This window comes from Taeniopygia guttata, chromosome 5, assembly GCF_048771995.1.
Source record: "Taeniopygia guttata chromosome 5, bTaeGut7.mat, whole genome shotgun sequence".
Classification (NCBI taxonomy): domain Eukaryota; kingdom Metazoa; phylum Chordata; class Aves; order Passeriformes; family Estrildidae; genus Taeniopygia; species Taeniopygia guttata.
This window is the reverse complement of record NC_133030.1, coordinates 10,861,792-10,883,478: the sequence shown is the minus strand read 5'-3', so window position 1 is coordinate 10,883,478 and position 21,687 is coordinate 10,861,792. Positions and strand designations below refer to the sequence as shown.

Below are 21,687 nucleotides of genomic sequence, written 5' to 3'. Positions count from 1 at the left end.
CTTAGGTGACTCTACAGCTCAGTCAAAGGGGAATTGAAACCACAAATTAATCTGAGAGCACTCAGCCCCTGTGGTTTTGGAATTAAATGCTTGCTCTAAGTATAAATAAAGGCTGATGGACGCGCTGCCTAAAATATCTGGGAGAGAGCTGTAGCACAGGCAGGGTGAGAGGCACCTGGCCTCAGGTGCAGGCTCTGGCTCAGACAGAAAATGCAGGGAAGCATGTCCAGTCTTCCCAAGGCTTTGTAGTTGTTCCTGATGATTTCTGGGTGGGGACATCTGTGAAAAGGTCCCCAAAGGGGCTTAGAAATCAGAAAGGAGAGCTCCAGGGAAGGCTGCACTCCAAAGCTGATATTTTTCTTCTTCTGGGCTTATTCCCACCTGAAGTGGCCCAGTGTCACCTGGCCTGTACATGAGAGAAGAAAGCTCAGCAGTGGGTGGATGGTGGTGGCCAGATAGGGTGGGACAGGACAGGGTGCTCTGCCAGCAAACCACTCAGCATCCCAGCTCTCCTGCTTTGGCACACCCCTGCCCTCCCCACGTCCTGCCAGAGCAGGGACATGGCACTGCTGGCAGCTGTGCAGGTGCTCCAGAGGTGACTGGAGCCAGGGGCCTGGGGTTCCTGAGGTGACTGGTGCAGAGAGAAGAGGTGTGAGGATTTCACAGCAAGAGGACTTCACAGAGACTGTCTATTTTAAAAAATGTCTCAGGATTGATGAACGTTCCAACAAACATGATTGGGATAGGGTCACTGTGAAGAGATGCACTAACAACATGGAGAGACCCCAGTTGTGCTGGAACCAATGATCTTTTCTCCCTGAAATGACACTTCTTCACAGACTTGTGTGTGTGGGGAGGGAGCCAGACAACTCATACCCATGGCATCCAGAGGCAGCTAATAATTCCCTCAGTGGTGGAGTGCAGCCTGTTCCACTAACGTCTGCAGTAACTGGAAATGTACCCATCCAATTTTCTCCTCTCCCCCAGCCACAAAGGGAGACCACTCCAATTATTTTTCAGACAGAATTAAGGCTGATGTTTACCATTATCTCCCTGGTAACCCTCTCCTCATGACTACATTATGCAACATAATTGTAAAGCCGTCTCAGCTCACTGGGGTTGTTATTAAATGTACTATGCTGCTGCTTTTTTTTTTCCCCAAGGTCAAGGTTAGTAATTAGGTGGCTAGTATGCTTGGGACAGAGCCTTGTTAGGTAGGAAAAAAATTAGAAGGAATTTAAAGGATGCATCAGGCATTCCCAAGAGATGAAATTTCGTCAGCAGAAGGTAGGCCAGTGAAGGAAGGGAATTAGGGGATGTGAAGTGGTCCAGCACATAGGTCTGTGGACGAAACTTGGGCAGACTCAGGGCGTGAGACGTGTTGGATGAATTTCCACAGGGAACGCAGGAAAGCGAGCGCTGATATTGCAAGCTGAGGTGAGCGTGGCTCCTCTGCGCTGCAGCTTTAATTGGACTGCTGGAACACTAGTGAATCGAGCTGTTTGTTTTTCTTCTGGCTGTTTTTTCTCCAAAGGTCCACAGTGCTTGCACATTAAGTGTCAGCACCTTATTGTGCACGGCAGGGGAGTTGGAACGAGATGGCCCTTTGAGGTCCCTTCCAAGCCAAATCACTCCATGATTCTATGATTCCACTGTCCCCAGGCCATGTATTCTTAGGGATTTGCTTTTCCAATGGGATGGGGCAGCCACTCAGCAGCTCTCGCTGTTTCCCTGGCCCATGTGAACTAGGTGACACCAGACTTCCTCATTAAATCCACCTCCTAATACATTTAATTAGGGAATATTTCTTTATTGCATGTTCAACCCTAGAAGGAATTAAGAGCAGAAATAACAATGTTCCATGGGGGAACAAGAAGATAGATGGCTTCCTGGAATGATGTCAGATTTCCTGGCAATATTGCTGGTTAGTGCCAAGGTTATTGAATCTACCTGGTGGTAACATGAAGGAGTGTGTTGACTAGAGCCTGTAATCTAGAAAAATGCATTTAGTTGGGAAACAGCTTGGAAAGGAGCCCAAGATGAAGACCTGCAAGTCTGCAAGTGTCTCTGTGCTCACAAATGCGTAATTATATACATACTACAGAGAAATGTGTAAAAAAACCCCAACCCATAAATATATAAATATATCCACATATCTGTGTCTATATATATACACAGGAGAGCCTGAGCTACAGTCTCTGGTTGTCTATGACTCCTTCTGAAATTTTCCCTGAGGGAATTGCATTCCCAAGTCACCGTTTATTTTCTAAACTGGAAGTATTTGTGGGTCTCTCCCTTGACATGAATGGGTTGGGATGAGATGTTTAATGCCAAAGTCAAAACTCTCCCCAGTGCCCTACTGGGGTCATTCCCATGCACCAGCATAGGAGAGAGTATTTACCATGGAAAAAGAGGGAATTACTTGAAAGGACTGTACTGTAGAGCAGTAGCCTTATGAAAACCATGACAGAGTAATTGGATCTGGCTTGCGTGCAAGGCAGCAAGAGAAATCAATAAAAGAGGGAGGAAATGGGGAGGGGGACCTTTCACGTTTTTGCAGTGAAATATCCCTTCATCTGACTGCCTGTAACTAACTTTTCATCATCCCTGATGTGATCTGTAGTTGAAGATTTCTCTGGGCTATAACCACAGTTGCTGGGCTGGGTGGTTTTATTTCTCTCATCTTTGCTGCTTGTGGGAGAAAATAAGGCAAAGCAAAGCAAAACAAAACAAAACTTTGTAACTGCCCAGACCTCTGTGTGCACCAGGATCCTTATCTAACGTCTGGACCTCACAGTCCCAGGGCAAACCTCACCCTGAGTGTGGTTTTTATTGTTCTGGTTTGTTGTCTTCCAGTTCAAAGGAAGGGTTGAGCCCCAAAAAGAGAAGTGTGTCCTTGGTCAGAAGTCTGTAAGTTCTCTGAGTCACACTTCACCAAAAGCCTCCAAAGTATGATCAAGTCAGTCATGTGGTCATCACTCAGTGACAGCTCCTTATCCTCTCTATGCACCTCTGTCCTCAGGGAGGTTAGAAAATGTGCTAATTAGAAGAATGATGAGGAGGAATTGATATGAAAAAAAACCCCAATAAAATCAAAGCAGCACTTGTGGAGAGCACACAGACTAGAACGGAACTAGTTCCCAAAGTTCAAAATTCCCAAGTTCATGAAAAGGGAATAATTTTTTTTTTTTTTTTTTTTTTTGTCTTTGAATTATGTGGTGCCCTTCATGCCATTAATATGACACTGTGGTGACACGAGTAACTATTGATACTCATTATACTCATCATATATTGATAGCATTGGTTCTCCAGTGGCACAGTCCCACCTCCTTGGCAGCAGCTGGTTTATACAGAATCATGGAATCACAGAACAGTTTGGCTTGGAAGGGACCTTAGAGATCACCCAGTTCCAGCCTCCAAATTCCTCCCCAAATATTCTGTTCTTTAAGAGAGATCAAGGTTCTCCTTCTGTGGTGTCAAATTTAGGTTCAGAAAACCCAAACCAACCCAAAATTCCATTACTTCAGAGCCTCATCTCAGGGGCTGGCAGGTCAAGGCTTCAGTCCAGTGTGTGGTGGGAAAGAGGAGGAGTCTTGCAAAAAGGTGGATTGGAGTGGAGCAGTAATTCTATCACCAAATGGTGGTTCAGCAGCAGTAGACAGCCTGAATTACAGAAGTCCTGATTCCTTTTTGCCACCTTTCCTGTTAATTGCTCATCTTTAGTCACAGTCTTGACTTTTTCCTCCCACAGAAGCATTAACAGAGAATCTAGGCCACCGTCACTGAGATTTAATTCTTCCATCTATGCAGAGACTTCAATCTTCATAAACTGCATTTTTAGGCAACCAGCATTACTGGCTATTGAGGGCAGCAAAGCTAATCTTACTGAACACAGACTTTTCTAAATGAGGGTGACCTGAAATAGCTCAATAGTATCCATAAGCTATAGAGGGGGATAAAGCTGGGATACACCAAAGGAATAAAGGTAGGAACAACCTGAGGATTGGCCTTCCAAAACCAAGCTGAAAATACTCCCTGAGTGCAAGAGAGGATGTTTCTTTGGAAAAGACACATTGAACTATTCCTTTAGATTACACCATTCACAGAAATGATGCAGCTTTACATTATATTCTTATTGAGAAACATCCAGAAAAGTCCAGCTGACTTACTCATGGCACATTATTCCAAGACCCAAATGCTAAATGTAGTCTCTAACAGCACATTTGACCCCAGCCATGCTCCAATAATTAGTCTATAGCGTGATCTTTATTAATAAAATTAATTGAAACCAAAACTCATGCCTCAGGATTTCCAATCAATGAACACACATGCACACACAAAAAGCCACATTAAAGAGCACTGGAAAATGCAGCTTCACAAAGAAAGAAACAATGGAAAGAAAAGCCCTCACTAAAAATAGTGCTGGTCTTTTTGTGCCTGGGCAGGAAATGTCGGCACCACCAATTCCAGCGCTGAATAACGCTTTGTGTTTGGGAACGTTATTCAGCAGGAGGCAAAAGTAAATCAACAGCCAATTCTGCTGAGGAAAGTAAACATTTGCAGATGGGAAAATTGAGGCAAAGTGGTATTAAGGGACTTGCTCAAGGTGAAGAAAAAGAAGCCCTTCTTGATTGCTGGTCATCTGTTCTGCTGGGACAAAAAGTCCTCAGATGGAAAGGCCAAATGTCACTGTCCAGAGCAAGAGTTTATTATATATAAACCAAATAAATGAAAATGGAATTGTCCCAAAAAGGTGTATGGCTTTGTTCCTCAGATGTATTTGAAGATGCAGTTCTTGGTCAGCATTCTGAGGACCTTCTTGCTGAGCTTTTTGCTGCAAGTCCAGCTTTTTTTTTCACTTTCCTTTGCTTACGACTTTGCTTGTCATCTCTCCTTCACAGGATTGAGAGAAAACAAGAAATAATCTCAGTTTTAATTTAAATTACTTTAGATGAGGAGACAGATGGTACTTGCAGGCCTATGGAGTTATCCCAGTACTATCATGAGTTCTGTGCTTAAAGATCTGACTTCATCTGGGAAAGTTTGTTCTTGATCTGACTGAAAAAGTCAAACACATACAAATTGTCCTCTTCAGCTTCAATATTGCACATTATTCCACTGTTTTTATGCAGAAAAGCTTTTCTGCAGGTGAAGGGACTGATCTGGCAATGCAGGGAATGTTCCTGGTCTGTCCATCAGTGCACATGCTCAACTATGAATATGAGAAATATCTCATTATCTGCCAGACCTGAGGTGGTTTGAGCAAAGCAAGGAATTATAAAACCTTAAAAATTATTTTTTCTCAATAATCGCTGGTCACCGTGTATTGTAAGTCCTCATTTTGATGTTGCTTTTCTAAAGAATTAAGTAATTCCTTATGTGCCAATGTTGATGCTTTTGTCCCTCACCAAAGCTTTTGAACTCTTTTAGATACACAAAGGCATAGAGGTCTTAAATAAATTAATTTCCTGTGAATTTTGGGAAAATAAATAGAAGAGGGGCAGGAGGCCAGCACGTCTGCAGTGTGTGCACAGCTTCTGAGTTCAGAACATTTACTGGCATTACGGAATTGCTCACATTATTCCATCAGGAGTTTATCACAATATGAGTACCCCAATCATCAGGGAAATTTTGCCTTCTATATTTTAAGAGTTTATATTTTATCAAACCTTTAGACACTGGAGAATCCAAGCTCATAGAAATGTCTTGGGTTTTTTTAAAACATGTTTAATGTTCTACATGTTTTTGAGTTGCTTTTAATTAAATTTCTGATTTTTATAGCCAAGTGAAGTTTCTGGCAGAATTTTTTTTTTTCTCATGAAGTCTTACAATAGTTTAGCTATTCAGTCTTCTGGCAAGATTTACATTTATTTTACTTTGCTGTTCACAGGGTAAACATGCAAGAAATTAAATAGTCATAATATAATTTAGTCCTGTCTGTGAAAACCTAGCAAAAGAGCCTTTTCCTTCAACAGAAATAAGAGCGACTGTCCTGTTGTAATAGCTTGAAATGCATTGGAGATAATGTGTTTAAAGAATAAGAAAGATGTGTTCTAGTACTCAGTAATAGCTCTAAAGAATTTCAAGAGCTGGGTTCAAAGTCCCTTGAAAGGAATAACAGTCCTTCTGCTGACATTACTAATCTTTGGATCAGGCTCATTAATGTATTGCAGATATTATATCCCCAGCTGCCAAAAAGCGGGTGAAAAAAGGAGAATGTAGTCATAAAAATAGACATCAAATATAGTTTTCTTGTGGGAATTAATATAGAAGTGAAATATTGCTGCTACTACTACTCTCCGGGGCTTTATTACAGATATTTCTTTACTTTTTTAAAAGGAATTAACAGGGCAAGCTGTTCATCCCATCCAGAACTCTGCCTCCAGCAAGGGCCAGCGTCTAATGCCACAGAGCCTGGCAAAGGGTCGGATTGCTGCAATAGTTTTCACTCCGGCGCTGTAAATCAGTCCTTTCCGGGATGTGCTGTGCTGATGGAGAGGAGGAAGGGTGGGAGGGAAAATAGAAATATTTAGGCAAGACTTTCCCCATCTTTGGCGTGTCTTGGATTAATTACAGATCGATACTTGGTATTCGCCGGCTTTTATAGCTCATTAGCATCACACGGTGCCCGGGTGTAAATTTGTTACAGAGCTTGCCAAGAATCCGGGGGTATCTGGAATCAAATGTTCACTCCGGCTATAAATGAGACACAACTGAGCTGACCAGTTTGAACTCTGGGTGGACAAATAATGTTCGGGATATTTACCTGTGGCTCTCCAAGTGCCGCACGAACCCATGGGTGCGTGTGGGCATGTGCATGTTCGTGTCAGAGAGGGAGAGGACGAGGAGAGGGATGGCGAGTGCCGCTCCTGTGTGCAGCTGAGAAGGCGGCACAATCCGGAACCGGGCGCTTATTTTATTCCAGCTCTTGGAATCATTCTCAGGTCGCCCACCTGCCTGCGCACAGAGACAGCGTTAGTAAGGGAATAATAATAACGTGCGAACGCCCCGGCAGCCCCCAGCCCTGGCTCTGGGGAGCCCCGCTCTGTCTCTTTAAGGAACCCAGCGAGTCGTGATGCTGCTGTTTGTATTGCCGAATGCCCAGGAGTGCAGTTAAGAAACGGGCAGCTGTCTCTTTAAGTGTGATTTCCTTCTATTGTATTTGAATCGTGATCAGGAAAAAGGAAATGAAACCAGAGAGCCGGGGCTGAGCCACGGAGTAATAATAATCCCGGGGATGCGGCTGCCGCCGCTCGCAGCGCTGCCGCCGGGGCGCGGAGCGTGTGCGGAGCTGCCCGCGCGGAGCCGCTGAGCGCCGGTGGCGGAGCCGCGGTGGCGGCCGCGGCCGCCGCCCCCCGCCCGCCGCGGGAGCGGCCCCGCCGGCCGGGGCGCGGGGGGAGCGCGGCGGGGATGGGAGGTCAGCGCCGGGGTGGGACGTGCGGGGCCGGGGGGGGCTGTGCGGGGCCGGAGCGCAGCCCCAGCCCCTGTGTCTGTCTCTCTGTCTCGGTGCTGCAGGAGGAAATCCTGTGAATGTCATCGCGGGGCGGCGGGGCAGCGCGGCTGGCGACAAGGCTCCGCGAGCAGACAGCCTCTGCGGGGGCGGCGGGGGCAGAGCCCACCACCGGCACGCCACAAAGGAACCGGCCCTGCCAATGTCATCGGCCATCGAGAGGAAAAGCCTCGATCCTTCCGAGTAAGTGCGCGCTTCTTCTGCCCGGTCCCCCGCTCGCCATCGTCCCCGCTCGCCTCCCGGTGCCACCCGTCCTCCCCGACGGAGCCGCCGCCGGCATTGTGCGCCCGGCAGCCCCGGAGGGCTTCGGCGGCAGCCCCCGCCGCTCCGACCCCCCTTCCCCTGCACAGGACACCGGGCTGCCCCGGCCCTGCAGGGCTGACGGCGTGGGGAAGCTTGGGGAGAGCCCCCCAAGTTGAGGGAAGAGCAGCCGGGAGAAGAGAGGCGCAATTCCCCCCGGGCAGGGCATCTCCCACTCGCTCATCCCACGGCGGGGTGGTGGGGATGCTCGGCGAGACAGAGAGAGCGTCCCGCTTCCCAGGCTTTCAGGTATTCCATCCCGAGGGACCCTCTGCCCCATCCCCGACCTGCCCGACTCGCTGCAGCCGATCAGTGAAAGGTCAGGGCTGTTAGCTGCGGGTGCCCAACTTCCACGTTTTCGTAATGCAACTTCCAAAAGCTCGTAGAAAGCTTTGGTGGGGGCTGGGTGTTCTGCTAAGAGCATGTAGACAGACTTGATGGACGGGATGTAGGAGATGAGAATTTCCCTCTCTGGGCTTCCCACTCAGGGAAGGGACCGGCTTCCGTGTCCAGATCCAGGCTTTCTCCCGGGGGGTGCTCCCGCTGTCCCGTCCCTGCTGCGCACCCAGGGATGCTAACTCAGCACAGACCCAGGGCCACTTCAGCCCTGAACATGCTAATTAACTGCACTGAGGCTTGTCTGGGATCGCGGTAAAAGAGAAGAAAAAAGAAATAAACTATAAAATCTCCGTTTCTAGATAACGCTTAAAACATCGCTCTCAGTAAATTGAGTCATACGTGGTTTGTTTCCTGTCAGATACTAAAAATGCCATAGCTTGGAGCCCGGAACGAGCACATGGGAACCGCTGCTTTTGGGGATTGAATCACTTCATTCCATGATGTTTTACATGTTACATTTTCTTTTGTGCTGTTTTTTAAAGAAACTCTAATCTCAGCTCCTAATGATGTCCAGCTTTCATCTACAAAGTTTTTTTTAATCTTTATTTATTTACCTGCCTTGTGTTCTGGTGGATTAAGTGCTGGTTTAGAAATCCATGGACATCAAAAGCCTAATGTGTTAACCAGGAATGCTGTTCTGCATAAACATCCGTTGGGCTGTTCCGGAGCTTAGGGCTCTCAGAGAAACCTGGCTTGGGATTCCCAAACACCCCTCAGATGAAACATTTTGGGGTACACTCCAAAGTTTCAAACAACAGAAAACGAAGGATAATGATGTGTGCTTCCTTCTACTGGAAAGCTCTCAGAAGTTGTCAGCATGGAGCCCACGTGTTAGGAAAGGGAATATGTGGCCCAAAAGGATAAATTTGGAAAAAAATAGGGCCTAATAATGAGTTCCCCATGATTTTAATGAAAACTCACAGGATGGTGAGCTGGCAGGAGAGGGGTGTTACGACATAGCTTGCAGGGCACAGCAGTTTAAACTTAGAAGGGAGAAACCAGAGCAGAATAAAACCAGATAATATCTCAGAGCTCAGCTTGCCTAAATAAAACTGCAGGATCACTTTCTCAGCCGAGAAGCTTTTGACCAGAGGTCGTTTCTCCCTGCCGAAGAAAGTAATTTTTGCCCAGAAAACTGCTGATCCAGTAAATAAGCAGGAGTAATACAATTTTTTTCCTGTTGCCTGCTGGAAACTGGGAGCAGAGCTTCTTCATCAGTGTAGGTCTCCTCTGCCCCCAGCAGCCCAGGGGAGGACAGACCAATGACAGAAGCAAATTGCTCGGGGACTCTGTGCTGGAGCACTAATCCAATAATATGAAAAAATTTGGGGTCCACTCTACTAGCCACAGGTTTGAAATTAAGGAAGTTCTTAAGGGATGGATCCAGTAGATTTTTTGATTTACTTTTCAGGTATTTGGGTGAAGCCCAAAACAATACAAAACTGAGTTCAGGCACTGTTCTTTTAATTTTTTTTGCTGTTGTGAAATTACCCCAAAAGACACAGAAGTCTTTAAGAAAGTGGCTTTGAAGGAAATTCTCACTTCTTTAACCAGAATTATCCTAGATCTCCAAGCTTTTTAGAAAAAGGAACAAAATAAGGTGCATAAAGAGTCAGTGCTAATATCACAATAAAGATTTTTGCCTCCTTTCACTCATGGATGTGTAAATCCCAGATAATTGAAGTATGTTGGCACAGACCCATCCAAGGGGATTCATGTCCTTGGCTAAGGGAAAAAAGAAGTCCTGCAACAACATGAGGTAAAATGCTGGCTTTATTAAAATTAGCAGTGAGACTTAAACCAGTTGGGCAACAGAATCAGCTGTTGTGTTTATTAATTTCGTGCTGTTCTGAGAAGTGATACCGACAAACTTAGTCTCCAGATTTCCATTTCCCAATGGAAAGTGTAAAATCCCTTGGGTGCCTTTCTTAGTCTTGGTGTAAACCAGCAAAAACAAGGACACCACCCCTGTCCTAACCTGTCTGAGTTGTGACTTATTTCGCTTTTCCTTCTTCTTGCGTGGATGCTCTTGGAGTGGGTTCCCCTTGTCCAACGTTTGTCTCACTCCCTCAGGGAGCCGGTGGATGAGGTGCTGCAGATCCCCCCGTCGCTGCTGACATGCGGGGGCTGCCAGCAGAACATCGGGGACCGCTATTTCCTGAAGGCCATCGACCAGTACTGGCACGAGGACTGCCTCAGCTGCGACCTGTGCGGCTGCCGGCTCGGAGAGGTGGGCAGGCGCCTCTACTACAAGCTGGGCAGGAAGCTCTGCAGGAGGGACTATCTCAGGTAGGCATCCCACTCCTCAAATCCTTCCTCCCTCCTTCCCATTTTTTGCTGAGTACAGCTGGGAATGAGGAATTAATTTGGAATGGCTCTCAAAGCCTGGTGGTACCTGCAAGCTCAGGTTTGCAGTATGGGCTCCTGTCCTAGAATGCCTGAATCATTTGGGTTGGAAAGGGACCTTACAGCTCCTCTTGTTTCAGCCCCTGCCACGGGCAGAGATACCTTCCACTAGGACAGGTTGCTCCAATTCCCCTCTACCCTGGCCTTCCAGGGATGGGGCATCTGCAGCTTCTTGGGCAACCTGTGCCAGGGCCTTACCTCAGGGAAGAATTCCTTCCCAATATCCCAACTAAACACACTATCTGTCATTTAAAAGCCATTCCCCTTTGTCCCATCCTCCACCCCCAAAGTCCACCTCCAGCTCTCCTGGAACCCCTTTAAGCACTGTAAGGATCTCTGTAGGATCTCCCCAGAGCCTTCTCCAGAGTGCACAGCCCCACTCCATCAGCCTGTCCTCATATTTTTGGGATTCATATGCAGATGCTTTTAGTATTGCTGGGATTCTTCAGAAAATTATAGATAAAACTAGAGATTATCTGCCTTGGTTAGATAAACAACATGAAGTTGTTTATATCTAAATCTTTTAAAGGTTGGGGGGGGGGTGGGAAGCATTTTTAATGGAAACGAAAGCAGTGCTACACATTGTGGATGAACCAGAATTATTTGATAATGTGAAGAATACAGAAAGAACTCCTAGGACTCAGAGTTGCTGGCATCTGGCATTCAGACCTAACCCACAGCTCCAGGTGAAGGGTCAATGTGGCATTCTGGCAAGCAGAAATTGGGAAAAGGTGCTGAATTCCAGCAATCTCCCACTGAGCTGGCAATGAACTGATGCCCGTAAATGGTTTTAAGGAATTTTCTGCTTCTCCCAGAATTGCCTTGGAACTTAAAGATGTTTACACCCAGGTAAGAGATGAAAGAGCATTTAGGGTTTTGGCATTCTTAAGCCTGGTACTGAATAAGCAAAAATTTGCACATTTTGCAGAATCAGATCCTACAAATACACTTGTTATGGGTGTTTTCATCAGTAACTCCCTGCCTGCCTGTTTTGACAAAAATTTCTAAGTAAAGGATTAATTGGAGACTAAGATATTTCACAAAAATTGATAACAAAGGATCTTTACATTCTCGATCAAAATGTATTGATCTTTGGTGTGCTCATTGTGTTCCATTTCTTCTAAAGGATCCCTAACGTGTCAGGAGGTTTGTGGAACAGAATAATGATATTTGGTATTTTTCCAGCTTTTTTACTGAAGGCTAATTTACCTGCCAATAAAAACAAAACCAAAATTTTGTTTTTATAATAATTAGGACTTCCTAATTATGCTGTCCCTGGGCTTTGCTGATGGAATTTTGCTGAGCAGAAATTAAGGACTGAGTTCTGCTAATGGGACCACTTGTAAATCCAGCAGTGATCCAGTGTTAATTACACTTCCCAGATACTTTTCAACTTAAAATGGAAGCAACAGGAAGTATGGCAATACAATTAATGCATTTTCTTGCAGTGAAATCCAACGTTTTTATTTATTTAATAATGCAATAGATATCTTCCCTCATGAATGAAAAATTTGGCAATTTTTTTGTAACCTTAGTGTTACTTTCACTGGGCAGAAGTAAACACTGACATCTCCTGGTAGACAAAAGAAATGACAGTCTTTCTCCTTAAAGGTCTCTTAATTCACCACACATCCTTTCTTCCAGAGGATGATTTAAATCAGGCACAGCACATGCAGGAGATGTGTAGGAGGTGGAAAAACTCTTTCCAGATATAGCATGGAAGTTTGGAAGTCAAACTCAATGACTACATCACCTGTAGCATTCATCCCTTAAAAATAAATCAATATATTCATGCTTCTTTATTACTGATTTGACTTAATAAACTCTGTATGGCATTCATTAAAGGCTCCTTTTTATAGATAATATCATGAGGACCTCAGCAGGGTTTCTCCACGTGGATTAAAGAGCAGTTCACAGCATAAAACTGTCTCACAGGCATCCAGGAGGTCTTAGAAGTGTCCTTCTGAAACCCATCAGGAGAGACACCATGGATCAGGTGTGCCTTTATGGATATAGAAGTGCTTGAAAGAATTTCCAATGTGAAGGCACAGACAAAAGTCAGGAGAGCCTTAGACCATGGCTTATCCCAACTCCTTTCTGTAAATTACAGAGTAACAGTTTAAGAAAGGCAAAAATTATTAGCAAAAGGTAATTTCTGTTGATCACAGAAGTGGAAGTGTTAATATGGCACAACTTCATGCAGTACTCTGGACAACATTTGCTCCTTCAATTCAGGATAAGGTCATTGATCAGAGAAGCCAATTATATTGATAGATTTGAGTAGATTTAGTTTGGATATTAAGGAAGAAATTCTTCCCTGGGAGGGTGGGGAGGCCCTGGCATAAGTTGCCCAGAGAAGCTGTGGCTGCCCCATCCTTGGAAATGTCCAAGGCTGGGTTGGATGAGGCTTGGAGCAACCTGCGCTAGTGGAAGGTGTCCCTGCCCATGGCAGGGACAGGATGCCATGGCAGGGGGTGGCACAGGATGGACTTTAAATTTCCTTCCAGCCCAACCCATTCTGTGATTTTATCCAAGGTGAAGACCTTGGATTTCCTGTTTCAATTTTTGGTGTTGCAAAGCTTCCAGTTCTGCTCGGCAGCTTTCCACACAACCTCTCTCTAACTCAACTGGTCCTGATGGATCAAGGGCGTTGTGCTCTGGTTTTGACGGGGTTTTGCCAGGCAAGGAGCTGTGCTGACCTCTGTGCTGTCATTGCAGGCTCTTTGGGCAGGACGGGCTGTGCGCCTCCTGCGAGAAGCGGATCCGCGCCTACGAGATGACCATGCGGGTGAAGGACAAGGTCTATCACCTTGAGTGCTTCAAGTGCGCTGCCTGCCAGAAGCACTTCTGTGTGGGGGACAGGTACCTCCTCATCAACTCGGACATCGTGTGCGAGCAGGACATCTACGAGTGGACTAAGATCAACGGCATGATCTAGCATGGGCGTGCCTGGCGCTCTGGGACAGACACCTCCCGGGCCCAGCTGCAGCCAGATCATCCCTTGGGCTGTGGGCTTTGGAGCGGGGGGAAACGCCACGCAGTTGGCCCTTGGCAGGCAGTGCTACGTAGAATGTAAAGTACACCCGGGTGAAGGAAGGAGAGCAAAGCAATAGTAGCTAGACTGACTTGTGTTCACAGCACGGACAGTAACTGACATCAGCTGGCAGCTGGGGACAGACACAGCACCATAACCCATCCTCCCAACTGGAACAGAGTAGGGACTTGTAAAGAGATGTTACGACCTTGTCACCTGCAGACTAGGATTGTGCAATTCAGTTTTCTTTCTGTCTTGTTTTCATTGCTGAGTTTAGATGACAAGCTCCCACAGTAGGAATACTGGAAAGAAAGAGCCATCCCTCACGTGGTCATTCCATATGGCCTTATACTTTGGGTGGGAGTTATTTTTGCATGGATTTTTTCTTTTTCCTTTGAGAATGAACTGTTCATCCTCTAGTCCCAAACTCTTCTTTTAAATAACCCTGCTGAATAGTTGTTTTCGGGCACTGCTGTCTCAAGATGAGATGTTCCCCAGATCATTTCTATACAAATATAAATCTAAAGAGTTGTTCAACTATTTTATTAACTTAGATTATATCAATAAAATATTTGTTGTGTGTAGTAAGACTCTGCAGCTTTAATAAAAATAATGAAAGATTTGAGTGTTGTTCTTTCTTTCTATTTGATTTTTTTTTTTTTTAATTGTGACGGATTTTTTGTTTGTATTATTAGTTTTATTTTTAGGTAACAGGGTTTCTACTCTTTGTATACAGCTGGATCCACTTCAGGTTGTGTTTCAAAGCACAGTAAAGGGCTCAGTAAATCTTGTGCTCTTCATGCTAAGAAATTAGATTGTGCTGTAGGAGAAATTAGTGTTGTGTAACTCTTTGGTGTTTATGAGGCTGTTTTGAGGCTGGTTCTGGGTGTTTTGTAACAGATTGCATCTATCTGATCTTGGAGATTGTGTGAGATTTGGGCCTGTTAGAAAGGTAGCTCATCCTGGTTTTGCTCTGGATTAGGGAATCCAGGATAATATAATGAGAGCCAATAAACGTATTTAGAAAGAATTAATTTCAGTCATCTTTAAGGTCCCTTCTAAACCAAACCATTCCATGATTCTATGATATCATATTCTCTCCAACTTATTTTTCCTGAGGTGAATAGTCTAAGTTTCTTCTTGCCTGAAAGCTGTTTCATGCCTCTGATTTTCACTCTTTATTTCTCATTTCTGGTTCTATATTATTCTTTCTCAGAATGGGACTACAACAGCAAGTTGTGTTGAAAGGCACTAAAAATTAAAGCTTTTCCCACAGCTGCGAAAGTCTGGCACCCACCCAGAAGGTGCTTGGCAGGTTCATTCACTCCATCACTACTAACACATCAGGAGTAGCACCTTAAACCTGTGGACATCTACTTGGCTGTTCTCAATAAACTTGTCACCCAGGGGATGTCCCACTTAAACCTGTGGATATCTACTTGACTGTTCTAAATAAACTTGTCACACAGGAAATGTCCCAGCCACTGATCAATGACAACATTTTGCATTTTACAATCCATACTCTGAGAGCTTTTTTCTTGCTTTTGCTGTCACAAGTAGTGTTGGGGAAAAACCCTTTAAACCTTGTTATCAGAGAAATTGGAAACTACACCTAATGAGAACAACATGGAAAGCATAGATTGAGGGTGCTGATATTTAGCTATTTTCCAGTGATATGCTGACCTCTGGAGGCCACAAGCAGCTGGTTATAATTATAATTATTAGCCTGAATTCCTGCCAGCAGAGGCAAGGAAAGGCAAGGAAAATACAGCTATCAGCTCTCTTCATTGACAGTGGCTCCTTGCAAATATTCTGTCCAGCTAAGAACAAAGCCTAAAGTCATTTATGAGTTTATTTTCAAAGCTTGGTGGGTGTAGCCAGGATGCTGAGGTAGGGTGGAGGTGCACAATGGTTCTCCAGGTCGTGTCACATGTACACAGACTGTGAGCTGTAACAGGGCTGATTTTCATGATTCCACCTCACAGAAGTTTCAACTGAAAATTTAGGGCAAGGGGCCTCATTTACATCTGGGCTGAGATCAGGGAAGAGTGTTAATAGCTCAAACCTTGTAGGTTTGCACTAAGTAGACTAAGACCTGTGTTTTGTTCTCACCTCAGAAAACGACTTTTGGCAAGGTAGTTCAATATTTTGCTTCTCATTTACCCACTCATAGAATGGAGGTGCTCTCACTTATTCCATGGAAGTTCCTAATGCAAACACACTCATTATTTTGTGTAAGGTCTAGTTTACAAAGGGAAATAAATTTTTTAGACCTAAATGTATGTATTTGTAAAGGAAGGGTCCACAGTGGGTATAATTTTTTATAAGACCACCAGTTTTATTTAAACTGTGTAACTCCAGAAAGAGCTTAAGCTGAACTGGAAAGTGCCAGAAGAACCTCCACCTGAGCAGTAGTATTGCTCTCCCCAAATAAGTATACCAATCTGTCGCTGGACTTTTCCCTGACAAATTCCCAAAGCTTGCTCTCTGAGCCTAGGAGGAGAGAGAGCAGATTTCTCTTGGAATTAGTGTAAGCAACACTTTCCCTCATCTTGATTATGTTCCTTAAAGTAAGGACTCCCTCCTGCAAAAACATGAAAATAAAATGTTCCAAAACCAACTACAAAAAGGAAAGCAAAACTAATTTAATGTCCTAAGCAAAAAGCACAAAAATCTGAATATGACTTCATCACTGGTACTCAAATGCATCGTCCTTTCCATGTTTTCGCCATCAGCAGTATTTTAAAAGGCGTATCATCCGTCAAGATTCCCCTTCTTTGTCCCCATTATTCAGTGTCATGGCAGGAAGATGAGAGCATTACCATCGATATCACTTTTTTAATTCCCTGCCCTTGAATAAGGGCAATAAGAGCCCTGCATAATAGAGTTTTCAGCAGAGAGAGTAAAAGGGAATCGGTTGTTAATTCAATACAGGATCCAGAAGTCATCTCTCCCTTCTCTTTTCTCAAGGTAATACTCTGCCTCCAATTGTCATTATAGCCGAGAATGAAATTATTTGAATTCTGGACACATCAGCACAAAACCCAAGACTCCCTGCCAATTTTGTTGCCTGCTTGGAAGAGAACATCAGAGAGCATCACTCATTTATACGACTGCCAGCCTGAGACTGTAAATTCAGAAAACAAGGAGGCCTCAGGTGCTGCACTTTAACAGGTCTTTCTGCTCCTGAATCACCCCCACCTCACACACAAGGTAACATTTTATCTCTGAAAGACAAAGCTTTCAAGCATCTGCCAGAGCACACGCTCTGTACGGCCTGAATGTGAATTGAAAATTAGACTATTAAGTTTATTAATTGGTATCAGTGACTTAAGGCTTTGAAGGAGATTCATGGCACTCGGGAAAATAATCTATAAAGATTTTTGTTGCTCTAAAAAGACAGTGCAGCATCAGCTTATTTCACTTGCAGCAGGTTCATCTCTTTTATGGAGCACATACTGCACTGGAGGCAAAGGGAAATTTAATGGACACTGGAAAAAATTATCTATTCCTCTATCCCACAACTTAAAAAAACATAAAAAGACAGAACTGAGAGATTGAGATATGCTATCACAAAACATTTAAGGCACTATAATTAAATTAAGATTCAGAAGTCTGTCAGTGAGATGAAGACGAAACTGGCAGAAAGTTGAACCGTGTTTGAAGCAACTTGTTCCCTCCTGCTGAGGGTTGCTTTGTACCAGACTAATGAGAAGGCCCACCTCGGAAAGGTTCCTAACAAACCAGTAGATCGCTGATGGTAATTAATCAACATGGTTTGCAGGAGCATACACCATGTGCCATTTTCAAGTGCTTCACAAGCATTAATTAAAGCATTATTGTATGTCTTGCCCTCATTTTAAACCACAAGCCCTGCCCCATAGTAGTAGGCTGTGCATAACAAATTTCAATTTTTTATAGATGTTTTGGTGAAGAGACGTTTCTTTTTTTAATGAAAAATTGAGCATAAAGTGCTCCATGATTGCCTCTGCTCTGTATCTGACATATTCTGGTTACATTTACAGCTTGGCATAAGGCAGCAAAGCCTGCAGCCAAGGGGGAATGGACTGCAAGAAGGTTGATTCCCGTGGAGGGGCTGGAACTGGAGGAGAGGCAAGGAATGTTGTAACAGGAAGAGACTAGGGTGATGGAAAGCTGTTGCTTTGCAGTGTTGAGAGAAACAACTTTTGAAAGCTGTGACCCAAGAGAAATAACTCCTGTAGTCCAGTAGCTCTGTACCAGCTACGTTTCATGTGATTCCTGAGATGTTTCTTCTTCGGGGCTGTAACTTTTTGGGTTGGTTGGTAAAAATTCACAGGGTTTTTTGTTTTCTTCCTCTCCTCAAATGTGTCTTGCATCTTGCCTCAGACAACTTTACCAATGAGTTTCATAACAGCTGTGAGCTGGTTTTGAGATACAGAAATGCTTTACTTATTTACTTATATTTTACAGAAACACAATAAAAGTGAAATTCTCCTTCAAGAAGGCACATTGTCCTCAGTCTGGCATTGTGACAGCTCCCCAGACCAGCGCTTATCATGTTGCTATCTCATTAAAAAGATCCAAGACCTGCAATTATCAACCTAAAGATGCTTTGCAAGACCGGTGGGCTCTAAGATAAGGCTGGTGGTGGGCTCTAAGATAAGGCCCCATCACACGGTGGCTGTGATTCTTTTCGAGTCCGTGGCTGCAAGCGAGCGCCTAACGAGCCGAGCCGTGATGCAGCTGCCCTGGAATTCCTGGAGCTGGCCCAGCAGCGAGTGTGACCCACCATGCAGGAGAAGCGTGCTGTCCAGCTGATAAGGAAGCGTGCATCAGCAAATACGGCTTGTTTATCCCATAAAAACCGCTTTGGAGGAGTGCAAGCAGAAAGAGGCTGGGTCTGCACTGCACAGATAAGAGCTCTGACCAAAAGGACGACCAAAGGTTGCAACAGGCCTCCTGGAAAGTCCCAAAGAGAAGCTTTCAGTGGGAATGGATGACTAAGGGAATTGCAAAGGGCTTCTGGAGGCTTTTATCTGTGTGTTACCTCTCCAAATGCAGCTCAGCACTTCAGTCATTTGTTGTTGCATGCTCTGATGAATGTGTTCTGGCTAGAGGAGTTGATGGTCAAAAAACCCCACCAACTGCAACCATGACCAACTGCTTGCCTCATTAACAATCTCAGCTAATGACCTAAGAACAGTGTGTGCAGCTGAAAAGTAGTTTGCTATCCTGGTCATATATATGTGGGGTTTTTTCAGGTCAGGAAAGGTTCAATAGCAGTTTTCTTCAGTGATGCCTCATTATTCTCCTGAGATCTCCTGAGCTCCCACACAAAGCAAGCAGGGTCTTGGCACTTTCCATGGGATCATGAAATATTCCTGGAGCCCCTTTCACTGGGGTCTTATGCCTTAGGCTATTGAACCATGTCATGGACTGGGTATCACACACAGTGAAACCGCTGGAATTGTATGAAATTAGAAATACTCCTGAGGAAAGAATCATGCCTTTCTATGCTCTCTAAAGTAAATAAACCTTACTTTTTACCCTTTCCCAGGTAATGTTTCCATTTGTAGTAGTATCTTTCATTTGATTTATGTGAGAGGATTATATGAATTGAAAACCAACTTGGAGCTAAGCTAGGCTGTGAAAGAATAAAACTTGGCTACAGTTTGTGTCAACATGGAATCTTTGATATGAGGAAAAAAGCACAGTCTATCAACATTGCTCTCCAAGTGGGATTCCAAGCTCTCCAAACATACATAAATATTTCAGACCCATTTTTGGAGCTAAGAATCTGAGACAAAAAGATTTCCTAATAACCAAAGACAAGCCTGAAGTCACCTTGATGCAAAGTGGGGAGGACTGGACATGGCTTTTTGCTAACCTTAGGCAACTGATGCAGGCAAAAGCATCCATGTGGCAGATGGTCCAGGAGGATGAAAGCTGGGAGCAGACTCCAGTTGCTTTGTAAGCACCAGATGAAGTCCATTGGTTGATTCTTGGAGTTTCCCTTGACTTCATTTGACTGTAGAGCTGCCAAGGTTAATTTACCACCATGTGAGGTTTGGGAGGGGTTTTGTTGGTTTATCCTGGGTCTACATGGCTGTTACAAGGCAGGGATTTTTCCAGCTGTTGTTTCATTGTGTCAGGAGGCAGCTCAAAGCTATACTCTGTCAGAGATCCCATTTGTTACTAAAATGTCCAACAAGCTCCCGCGCAATACTTAGTTTATTCACGTAGACATTTCCCTGATGTTCTGGCTCAGCTCCCTCCCTGTCATCTCTCACATCTCATCTGAGAGTCACTCTTGTGAAGCCTGAAGATGTGATTTGTTATCAGTTCATATGTAAATCCCCCACTGTTCAAAGGACTGCTGAACTGCATTTATGTTTGTGTGGTTCATCGGAGTCACTGCAGGATCATACAGCTCCTGCTCTGAATTTCCCTATCCTGCTCCTTCTGTGCTTTTTTATTACGGTCACTCCTTGTGTTCTGGTTAATTGTACATGATCAGATTTCCAAGCCAAGGTCATTGCCTGGTTATTTCTGTGATGCTCTGACCTTATTGCATCCTTGCTACAGCAAAAAACAATCCCAATAAGAACAGTATAATAACAACACAAATTTTCTGGACCTCAGCTTCTTTCTTGCTACCAATTCCCCAAGCTGCCTCTCCTCCCCTCAAAGTCTCAGTTTTGCCCACGTATTATTGTCCATTTAGAGCACTAAAAAGCTGATCTTGTGAAGAGCAGCCCATTCCCCAAAACCGTAGCACATTAGCTGACTTTCCAGAGACACTCAGCACCTGGTGATGAAGATCTCCAGTGTGTCATTTCATTAGATTTTCAAGAAGTAAAAATAAATGAAGGATGCTAAAAGCCTCATCATCTCTCACAGATTAAACACTGGACACGCAGAGCAATCTGAGCAGTTCTCAGCCTGATGAGTACCTTTGATCTATTTGGCCATTTGGGCTCCATGGCTGGTGATAATGGAAAAAAAATTAGGCTCCTTTATTGAAGTGGAAAAGAACATTTATATCTGGGCTGAGCTAGGAAAATTCCATGATAACTTACTGGTGCCACAGTTTCTGCAGCTGTCAGTTATTTGGTGGAGGATGTAAAGGCTGCTGTGGGTAAAACACGGATATACTACAATTTCAAATGGGTTTATGTTTGCTTTTGGTTCTGTGGGTTTTGGTTGGTTGCTTGCTTTTTGTTTATTTTTTTTTCCTTCAGTCTCAGCAACAGATATTTCTGTTTTACTATGTTTTTGTTTAAATAATTGTTAGCATATCCATTAGGAAAGTAAAATGCCAGCCATTTCTGCACTTGAGGAGCCTCTAGCCTAACCAGGGGTGATAATCAATTTTTATAACCAACTCCTATAGCTTCTCCACCTCCATCTTCACCACTGCCTAAGCCCTTGAGTAACAGCTTGGATGTATGCAAGTGCTAGAAGCAAAACTATCCAGGCTTTTGGCAAAACCTGAAAGACATAAAGAATTATGTCTTCTATAGAATTATAGAATTCTATAAAATTATACTTCCTATTGGCTCTGTATTATTAGATTTTCATGTGCCACAAACCCAAGGACAAACACAAGTAATATAATTTTATTAGCATTTCAAATATACTTTTGCTATTGTGTTTTCTTCTCTACAGGGAACTTTACAATTATAGAAATTATAAAGGACAAAAAGCTCCCCAACAGCTAGCAATAGCACAGTCTTTAAAACCACCCCCTTGTTCCTTTCCAGTTCTTATTTGAGCAGTGTTGCTAGGACAATGAATTGCTGATACCTGAAAAAGAAGAGAGAAAATAATTTCTAGCATAAAATCATGCAGAAGAAAGAATTCCTTCTTTCATATAAGAATATTTAATTCACTAAAGGTGAGGGGCATTAAAAGAGTAGCATCTATTGTTTATGCACCTGTTGCACATTGAGTATTTTTTCCTATAAAATGTGATCCTGAAGATACAAGACTTTTTTGGTTTTGTTTTGATTATATTCAACTCAGTAAGTTTATTTTCCCAGTTTCAGTTTTGCCC

The 21,687-nt window shown here is 44.0% G+C and overlaps 1 protein-coding gene and 1 long non-coding RNA gene across 5 annotated transcripts; one reads left to right on the top strand and one right to left on the bottom strand.

The window, feature by feature from the left end:
• Positions 1-4,247: 4,247 nt before the first annotated feature.
• Positions 4,248-7,226, bottom strand: LOC121470096 (uncharacterized). Its single transcript, XR_005980675.2, has 2 exons — positions 6,767-7,226; positions 4,248-4,893 (listed from the first exon to the last, which is right to left on the bottom strand). It is a non-coding gene; the product is annotated as an uncharacterized lncRNA (long non-coding RNA).
• Positions 6,781-14,271, top strand: LMO2 (LIM domain only 2). 4 transcript variants are annotated; one of them, XM_072929532.1, is made up of 4 exons: positions 6,781-6,799; positions 7,516-7,693; positions 10,283-10,498; positions 13,334-14,271. In XM_072929532.1, the coding sequence occupies exons 1-4, from the start codon at positions 6,796-6,798 to the stop codon at positions 13,551-13,553; spliced, it is 618 nt and encodes a 205-aa protein (XP_072785633.1). In that variant the 5' UTR covers positions 6,781-6,795; the 3' UTR covers positions 13,554-14,271. The 4 variants fall into 4 exon arrangements, with proteins under 4 accessions (XP_072785633.1, XP_072785632.1, XP_030129388.1 ...); XM_072929531.1 differs by lacking the exon at positions 6,781-6,799 and adding an exon at positions 7,005-7,112; XM_030273528.4 differs by lacking the exon at positions 6,781-6,799 and adding an exon at positions 7,034-7,140.
• Positions 14,272-21,687: the final 7,416 nt, after the last annotated feature.